Raw genomic sequence first — 9,469 nt, 5'->3', positions numbered from 1 at the left:
TGCTGCCCGTATCCTATTTCGCACCAAGTCCCATTTACCCATCACCCCTGTGCTTGCTGACCTATATTGGCTCCCAGTCAAGCAACGACTCAATTTTAAAATTCTCATCCTCATGTTCAATTCCCTCCATGGTTTCACCCCTCCCTATCTCTGTAACCTCCTCCAGCCCTACAAACCACCGAGATCTCTGCCTTCCTCCAACTCTGGCCTCTTGTGCATCGCCAACTTCCTTTGCCTTAGCATTGGCGGCCGTGTTTTCTGCTGTCTAGGCCCTGAGCTCTGGAATTCCCTCCCTAAACCTCTCCGCCTCTCTCTCTTCTGTTTAAGGTGCTCCTTAAAACTTACCTCTTTGACCAAGATTTTGGTCACCTGTCCTAATGTCTCCTTCTTTAGGATTAGTGTCAATTTTTGTCTGATTACTTTCCTGTGAAGGACCTAGGGATGTTTGACTATGCTGAAGGTGCTATATAAATGCAAGTTGTTGGTACTGTTTGTATAAAATTGAGGCAAGTACTTTTTATGGCCAGCAAATTGGAGTGAAATCTGCTTCAACTAGAGTAGTCAGACATGACCTACCCGTCACAAATCCATGCTGACACTCTTTGATCAAATGTCCATGTGCTCAGTCACTCTGATAGATTCCAGTACCTTTTCCACAATTGATGTTAAACTGATAAGAGCTCATCCAAACCTCTGCACCTCTCTACCTCTCTCCTCCTTTAAGATGCTTCTCAAAACTTACCTCTTTGACCAAGCTTTTGTCACCTGTCCTAATATTTCTTTATATGGCTCGGTGTCAAATTTTGTTTGATAATCCTCCTGGGACGTTTCACTACATTAAAGACACGATATAAATGCAAGTTGTTTTTGTTGTTACCTGGTTTCTCTCCCTTCTTAAACATTTGCAACTTTCCAATCCAAAGGCACTATTCATGAATCTAGAGTTTTGGAAAATTATGACTAATGCACCTGTTTCTTTTAATACCCTGGGTTGGAAACCATCAGGTGCTGAAGATTTATCTTAAGGCTTATTATTTTCTCCATTATCATTTTTAAACTTATATGAAATCCAATCTGTTTTTCAGGCGCTATGCGGCCACCCAAGGACCCAAATTGCTGTCGAAGATGCGTCCTCAGCCTGCTGATGGAACATGCGTGGTGCGCCATCTTGGTGTAGGAGGGAACGCTCGCGAGAGTATCACACCGGGAAGATGCAAAGGAGGGAGATAATCACCGATATGCACAGAGTCTTCAGGGAACACTTCTCCTACTTCACCGAGAAGCAATGGACGAGGCGCCATTTCAGCTCACAAATGATTTCCAATGATTGTGCAGCCACAACAAAACCGCACCTTTAAGAGGTGCAGGCTGCCTTTAAGTAGCATTTTAAGCAGCATTGTGGCCTTCTGGTATCGGGCCCCCTTCTCATGCGTACAGCTAATGAACAGTGCGGGTCGCACTCGCTGCTCGTAGCGATCATTTTAAATGAGCAGGCAGCACAGATTGTACATGCTGCACCGTTATCACCAGGCGGGGGTTAATTGCACACCATGATCCCCACACTGATCAACTTCACCCCAGGATTTATTTTTCGGTTCCCTTGTACCACTGGTATTTTGTCCTCTTTCCCCACTGTGAAAATGGATACATTCTTGTGTGTACCTTCAGATACAAACATTTATAAAGAAACAATAAGAAGCAATCAGACCCAATGTTTGCTGTAGACTATTCCAGGAAATTCTCCCATTGCATCATCAGACTCTGTTATCAGCAATCAACACAAACATGAATCATTCTGTTGTAAAATTTGAAAATCAGCGATGATTTATTTTGATAGAACAATGCCTAAGGCACTTCTTTTCACCCAGTCTCCAAGAGACTAAGGTGTGACAGGCTGGGCAGCAAAATTACAGCCAACAGTGCCCCTCGGTCAGCTGACAGGAAGTACTTGTTTTGGCACGCAGGTAAAGGGGGAGGTATATTTGGGCATGCTGCAGGCACCGCAGTGTCCAGCAGTCACCTCCACTAATTCAGCCTTTCAGAGGCCTGCAGCGACATGGCTATCACAAACCTTCCTTTCCCACTGTCCAACATCCTTGTAGAAAAGATGCTGCCACAAAATGTGGGCAGGTTCGGTGTTCGCAATTAAACAGCAAGCGTTTTTCATCTACACCGTCTCGACCTTTCTGTACCAAAGGCCCACAGAACAGAGACACAGTCTGTAACTTTGGCTGAGAATGTCACCACACACATATTGCACGTGTATATTCCACGTGTACGGTAGTGTAGTGAACTTGTTACTGGACCAGTAATCCAGGCCAGAGAACGTGAGTTCAGAACACGACCAGGGCAGTTTGAGAATTCGAATTCAGTTTTAAAAAAAACTACAAATAAAAAGCCGGTCTCAGTAAAAGTGACCGTGAATCTGTCGGATTGTCGTAAAAACCCAACTGGTTCACTGATGCCCTTTAGGAAACCTGCCGTCCTTCCCCGGTCTGGGCCTATACGTGACTCCAGTCCCACACCGATGTGGTTGACACTCTGAAGTGGCCCAGCAAACCCCTCAGTTACATCAAAACAGGGCAACTAGATACGGGCAATGATTGGGGGCCTTCCCAGCGTTGCTACATCCCGAGAATAAATAAATAAAAAGCATGCTGCTTCTGGAGCTGGGTTTCCAGAAATTTCTAAAATGTTCACCAGACTTCAAAATTCTATATTTTTAAACAAAAGTTCAATTTCCCAACTAATTTCTGAGTTCCAGGATGAGGATATTTATCACTCAGTTAACAGTTAATTTTCACCAGCCACAAAACAAGCTTCAGAACTCAAGCTGCTGCCCCTCCCCGTCCCGCCTCGGTCCCTCTCCCCGCCCCGGTCCCTCTCCCCGCCTCGCCTCGGTCCCTCTCCCCGCCCCGGTCCCTCTCCCCGCCTCGCCTCGGTCCCTCTCCCCGCCCCGCCTCGGTCCCTCTCCCCGCCTCGCCTCGGTCCCTCTCCCCACCCCGCCTCGGTCCCTCTCCCCGCCTCGGTCCCTCTCCCCGCCTCGGTCCCTCTCCCCGCCCCGCCTCGGTCCCTCTCCCCGCCCCGCCTCGGTCCCTCTCCCCGCCTCGGTCCCTCTCCCCGCCCTGCCTCGGTCCCTCTCCCCGCCTCGGTCCCTCTCCCCGCCCCGCCTCGGTCCCTCTCCCCGCCCCGCCTCGGTCCCTCTCCCCGCCCCGCCTCGGTCCCTCTCCCCGCCCCGCCTCGGTCCCTCTCCCCGCCCCGCCTCGGTCCCTCTCCCCGCCCCGCCTCGGTCCCTCTCCCCGCCCCGCCTCGGTCCCTCTCCCCGCCTCGCCTCGGTCCCTCTCCCCGCCCCGCCTCGGTCCCTCTCCCCGCCCCGCCCCGGTCCCTCTCCCCGCCTCGGTCCCTCTCCCCGCCTCGGTCCCTCTCCCCGTCCCGCCCCGGTCCCTCTCCCCGCCTCGGTCCCTCTCCCCGCCTCGGTCCCTCTCCCCGTCCCGCCCCGGTCCCTCTCCCCGCCCCGGTCCCTCTCCCCGCCTCGGTCCCTCTCCCCGCCTCGGTCCCTCGCCCCGTCCCACTTCTATCCCTCTCTCTGCCCCAGCTCTGTTGGTTTTGGTGAATTTCCTGGATACTGGCTGACTGTGACTGGGACTATAAGCTGTGTGGAGGAATTGCTCCTTGGCACATTGTGGGAATAGAGTGCATGTTGGTAGAACGAAGCATCAGGAGTCAGAGCGAATCCTTTCTGGTTTCTGGATGCTTGATGTTTTGCTTAAAAGTAGTTTCTGAAGTTCAGGTGTGTTGCTTCTGGGCATCAGACATCAATCGCCCTGGTACATTCATGTGCCCTGCTTATTTATTTGAATTCGACGTCATCAGAAGCATTGTGAGGCCCAGTAGCAGACCGCTTGCTAGCAGAGCACCGAGAGCACACAGTACTGCTTGCTGTAAACAGAAAAAGACAGACTGAATCACTCCCAGGGCTCGGTTACTGATCCCTTTCTGTGTTCTTTGTGTTGAAGGATGTTAGAGCTGGGGAACAAAATACTTCACATTCCAGGAATCAAGTGTCAGCACCAAACACTCCCAGGGCAGGTACAGGGTTAGATACAGAGTAAAGCTCCCTCTACACTGTCCCATCAAACACTCCCAGGGCAGGTACAGCACGGGTTAGATACAGAGTAAAGCTCCCTCTACACTGTCCCATCAAACACTCCCAGGGCAGGTACAGGGTTAGATACAGAGTAAAGCTCCCTCTACACTGTCCCATCAAACACTCCCAGGGCAGGTACAGGGTTAGATACAGAGTAAAGCTCCCTCTACACTGTCCCAATAGTGTTCCTCAGCCTCACCTGAAATTGCTGTCCCCTCCCATTCCAGTGTGATATTTTTACAAATCCCAAGGTAACTGGTTGTCCAATTTTTCCTGTCTTGTTCAGGAGAACGAGTCTGTAATTCACTCCGTGTCTCCACCAAGATGAGATTGGGAATTTATATGGAAAATTGGAAGAGCGACCTGGCATCCCGGCCCTCACTGGCACTGTGCATCATACTGGCCACCTGCAGATATGGGACCCTCTTTGCACGTGCATTAGTGAAGGGGAAATCTAATGGCTTATTGTGTAAATGCAGAACCATACAACAAGGCCCAGGTACAAGCCCGTCTGCTGAATTCAAGGTGCAAGTAGGGCTTCTATAATTTGCGTCAGCTCCCCGGGATAGAGCCAGGTGGGCCTGGAATTGGGTGAGCAGGTCCGCCCACCTGAAATAGGCATAATGTTGCTTTACTTTGCAACTCTGTGAACCAGGACTAATGTAGAACCTCAGGCTGGCCTTCTCCCTTGCCCCCACCCCCCCACCCCAGGTCCCAGCGGTGGCAGGTGAGCTATAACGGGAGGCTGTTAAGCACCAGTAGCTCACCGCTTCCATTCAAATAAGGTCCAGTGCCATATTTCCCTTGGGCCTGAGCTCGGCACACGGAGCAATCGCCCTGTCAAGTGTTGAATGTCTCCACCTCCAGGCCACTTGGGAGAAGTACTGGAGGGTGATCAGCTCCCATGGAACTGTACCCCAGCGAGTGTCAGTGTATGTGGAACTGTACCCCAGCGAGTGTCAGTGTATGTGGAACTGTACCCCAGCGAGTGTCAGTGTATGTGGAACTGTACCCCAGCGAGTGTCAGTGTATGTGGAACTGTACCCCAGCGAGTGTCAGTGTATGTGGAACTGTACCCCAGCGAGTGTCAGTGTATGTGGAACTGTACCCCAGCGAGTGTCAGTGTATGTGGAACTGTACCCCAGCAAGTATCAGTGTATGTGGAATTGTACCCCAGCAAGTGTCAGTGTATGTGGAACTGTACCCCAGCAAGTGTCAGTGTATGTGGAACTGTACCCCAGCGAGTGTCAGTGTATGTGGAATTGTACCCCAGCAAGTGTCAGTGTATGTGGAACTGTACCCCAGCGAGTGTCAGTGTATGTGGAACTGTACTCCAGCAAGTGTCAGTGTATGTGGAATTGTACCCCAGCAAGTGTCAGTGTATGTGGAACTGTACCCCAGCGAGTGTCAGTGTATGTGGAACTGTACCCCAGCGAGTGTCAGTGTATGTGGAACTGTACCCCAGCGAGTGTCAGTGTATGTGGAACTGTACCCCAGCGAGTGTCAGTGTATGTGGAACTGTACCCCAGCGAGTGTCAGTGTATGTGGAACTGTACCCCAGCGAGTGTCAGTGTATGTGGAACTGTACCCCAGCGAGTGTCAGTGTATGTGGAACTGTACCCCAGCGAGTGTCAGTGTATGTGGAACTGTACCCCAGCAAGTGTCAGTGTATGTGGAACTGTACCCCAGCAAGTATCAGTGTATGTGGAATTGTACCCCAGCAAGTATCAGTGTATGTGGAACTGTACCCCAGCAAGTGTCAGTGTATATGGAACTGTACCCCAGCAAGTGTCAGTGTATGTGGAACTGTACCCCAGCAAGTGTCAGTGTATGTGGAACTGTACCCCAGCAAGTGTCAGTGTATGTGGAACTGTACCCCAGCAAGTGTCAGTGTATGTGGAACTGTACCCCAGCAAGTGTCAGTGTATGTGGAACTGTACCCCAGCGAGTGTCAGTGTATGTGGAATTGTACTCCAGCAAGTGTCAGTGTATGTGGAACTGTACCCCAGCGAGTGTCAGTGTATGTGGAACTGTACTCCAGCAAGTGTCAGTATATGTGGAATTGTACCCCAGCAAGTGTCAGTGTATGTGGAACTGTACCCCAGCGAGTGTCAGTGTATGTGGAACTGTACCCCAGCAAGTGTCAGTGTATGTGGAACTGTACCCCAGCGAGTGTCAGTGTATGTGGAACTGTACCCCAGCAAGTATCAGTGTATGTGGAACTGTACCCCAGCAAGTGTCAGTGTATGTGGAACTGTACCCCAGCAAGTGTCAGTGTATGTGGAACTGTACCCCAGCGAGTGTCAGTGTATGTGGAATTGTACTCCAGCAAGTGTCAGTGTATGTGGAACTGTACCCCAGCGAGTGTCAGTGTATGTGGAACTGTACTCCAGCAAGTGTCAGTATATGTGGAATTGTACCCCAGCAAGTGTCAGTGTATGTGGAACTGTACCCCAGCGAGTGTCAGTGTATGTGGAACTGTACTCCAGCAAGTGTCAGTGTATGTGGAACTGTACCCCAGCAAGTGTCAGTGTATGTGGAACTGTACCCCAGCGAGTGTCAGTGTATGTGGAACTGTACCCCAGCGAGTGTCAGTGTATGTGGAACTGTACCCCAGCAAGTATCAGTGTATGTGGAACTGTACCCCAGCAAGTGTCAGTGTATGTGGAACTGTACCCCAGCAAGTGTCAGTGTATGTGGAACTGTACCCCAGCAAGTGTCAGTGTATGTGGAATTGTACCCCAGCAAGTGTCAGTGTATGTGGAACTGTACCCCAGCAAGTGTCAGTGTATGTGGAACTGTACCCCAGCGAGTGTCAGTGTATGTGGAACTGTACTCCAGCAAGTGTCAGTGTATGTGGAACTGTACCCCAGCAAGTGTCAGTGTATGTGGAACTGTACCCCAGCAAGTGTCAGTGTATGTGGAACTGTACCCCAGCAAGTGTCAGTGTATGTGGAACTGTACCCCAGCGAGTGTCAGTGTATGTGGAACTGTACCCCAGCAAGTGTCAGTGTATGTGGAACTGTACCCCAGCAAGAAACAGCACCTTCGGGAGAGGAGATGGGGAAACCTACCTGTAACACAGAGAGACTCCAAGGGCATTTAATCAATGATATATGTATACATCTTTGGAACACAGCATACTGTATACATCTTTGGAAAGCATCACATGTGTGTATATACATGTTTGGAATGCAGTGTGTGTATACATCTTTGGAATGCAGCACATGTGTGTACATGTTTGGAACACAGCAGACATGTACACATGTCTAGAATGCAGCACACGAGTATACATGTTTGGAATGCAGCTCATTACAAATCAACGTCTGAGCACCAGCTGAAGCCACGGCCAAAGTTACTCACCCAGCCGCCCATCTGGGAGATCCAAGGAACCACTACCTCCAGAATAAATACTTCTGCCCACTTCTTAAAAACAGCAAAGGATTCCGATTGCAAGATCTTAAAAACAGAACTAGAACAATGAGTCACTGCTGTTACTACTGCCCCTTGTTTGAATCTTTCAAATCAGGTTTCCGGCCCTGTCACAGTCCTGAAACAGCCTTCACCAAAATCACAAACGACATCCCCCGTGACTGTGGTGTTTGCTATATTCCTCCTCATCTTTCTTGACCTCTGCAGCCTCTGATGCAGTCAATCACATCATCCTTCACCAATGCCTCTCCTGCGTTATCCTGCTCAGTAGAACTGGTTCCACATTTACCAATGTGATCATAACAGAGCATCTCCAGCAATGGCTTCTCCTCCTGCCCCCACAACATTACCCTGGGTACAGTGCCCACCCATTACCCAGGGTACAGTGCCCACCCATTACCCAGGGTACAGTGCCCACCCATTACCCAGGGTACAGTGCCCACCCATTACCCAGGGTACAGTGCCCACCCATTACCCTGGGGTACAGTGCCCACCCATTACCCTGGGGTACAGTGCCCATTACCCTGGGGTACAGTGCCCATTACCCTGGGGTACAGTGCCCACCATTACCCTGGGATACAGTGCCCACCCATTACCCTGGGGTACAGTGCCCATTACCCTGGGGTACAGTGCCTACCATTACCCTGGGGTACAGTGCCCACCCATTACCCTGGGGTACAGTGCCTACCATTACCCTGGGGTACAGTGCCCACCATTACTCTGGGATACAGTGCCCACCATTACTCTGGGATACAGTGCCCACCCATTACTCTGGGATACAGTGCCCACCATTACTCTGGGATACAGTGCCCATTACCCTGGGATACAGTGCCCATTACCCTGGGGTACAGTGTCCACCCATTACCCTGGGGTACAGTGTCCACCCATTACCCTGGGGTACAGTGCCCACCATTACCCTGGGGTACAGTGCCCACCATTACCCTGGGGTACAGTGCCCACCATTACCCTGGGGTACAGTGCCCACCATTACCCTGGGGTACAGTGCCCACCATTACCCTGGGGTACAGTGCCCACCCATTACCCTGGGGTACAGTGCCCACCCATTACCCTGGGGTACAGTGCCCACCCATTACCCTGGGGTACAGTGCCCACCCATTACCCTGGGGTACAGTGCCCACCCATTACCCTGGGGTACAGTGCCCACCATTACCCTGGGGTACAGTGCCCACCCATTACCCTGGGGTACAGTGCCCACCCATTACCCTGGGGTACAGTGCCCACCATTACCCTGGGGTACAGTGCCCACCCATTACCCTGGGGTACAGTGCCCACCCATTACCCTGGGGTACAGTGCCCACCCATTACCCAGGGTATTGTTTGAGTTATGTATTGATTGATTTCTGCGTTATTGATTGAATGATATCTGAGTACTCACTGTCGGCAGAAATAGTTTTGCCAGCTGGAAGAAAAGGAAGACGGGGGCCGCCCCCTTGGCCCCCGCAGTAACACTTTTCCTAAATATGGCGTTCGACAACGACTGCAGGATGTGTAGGGGGTTGGGGTTTTTCAGGAGGGGCCCAAACACCCTGTAACACAAACAGAGGAACACTGATACCTGTGCCATTTCAACCCAACTATCTATCCCGAAGAATAATATCACTGAATTATTTTTTATTACTTGTTCCATAACATGTAGCTGATGAAGCAACAACAGTTTTAGTGAGAAGGATTTCGTATTCTGGACCACAGTCAGTCGCCCTCTTGATGAGTAAGAAGGACCCACTTCGGGGCTTGAAAACATAGTGGTTACATTTCTGTGGGGTTCTCCTGATTGTCCACTGTAACCGTGGTGGAAGATCCATGGAAACTAACTAAAAATACTAACACTCACTAACTGTACAAACACTAAAACTCACTAACTGTACAAAC

The 9,469-nt window shown here is 50.9% G+C and overlaps 1 protein-coding gene across 15 annotated transcripts in view; it reads right to left on the bottom strand.

Moving 5' to 3' along the window:
* Positions 1-3,513: 3,513 nt before the first annotated feature.
* LOC137305448 (uncharacterized) overlaps positions 3,514-9,469 on the bottom strand; it is a 63,618-nt gene continuing 57,662 nt past the window's right edge. For 7 of the 15 annotated variants that reach the window (XM_067974278.1, XM_067974280.1, XM_067974277.1 and 4 more), the window contains 3 exons: positions 8,976-9,126; positions 7,511-7,606; positions 3,521-3,939 (listed from right to left, as the gene is read on the bottom strand). In XM_067974278.1, the coding sequence (XP_067830379.1) occupies positions 3,847-3,939; positions 7,511-7,606; positions 8,976-9,126 (340 nt within the window). In that variant the 3' untranslated portion in view covers positions 3,521-3,846. Of the gene's footprint in view, positions 3,940-7,510; positions 7,620-8,975; positions 9,127-9,469 lie in introns of those variants that run through there. The other 8 variants (XM_067974271.1, XM_067974272.1, XM_067974275.1 and 5 more) reach the window with 5 other exon arrangements.

This window comes from Heptranchias perlo, chromosome 40 (genome assembly GCF_035084215.1).
Source record: "Heptranchias perlo isolate sHepPer1 chromosome 40, sHepPer1.hap1, whole genome shotgun sequence".
In the NCBI taxonomy this organism is placed as follows: Eukaryota; Metazoa; Chordata; class Chondrichthyes; order Hexanchiformes; family Hexanchidae; genus Heptranchias; species Heptranchias perlo.
The sequence above is the reverse complement of the archived record's forward strand: the minus strand, read 5'-3'. Positions and strand labels throughout refer to the sequence as shown.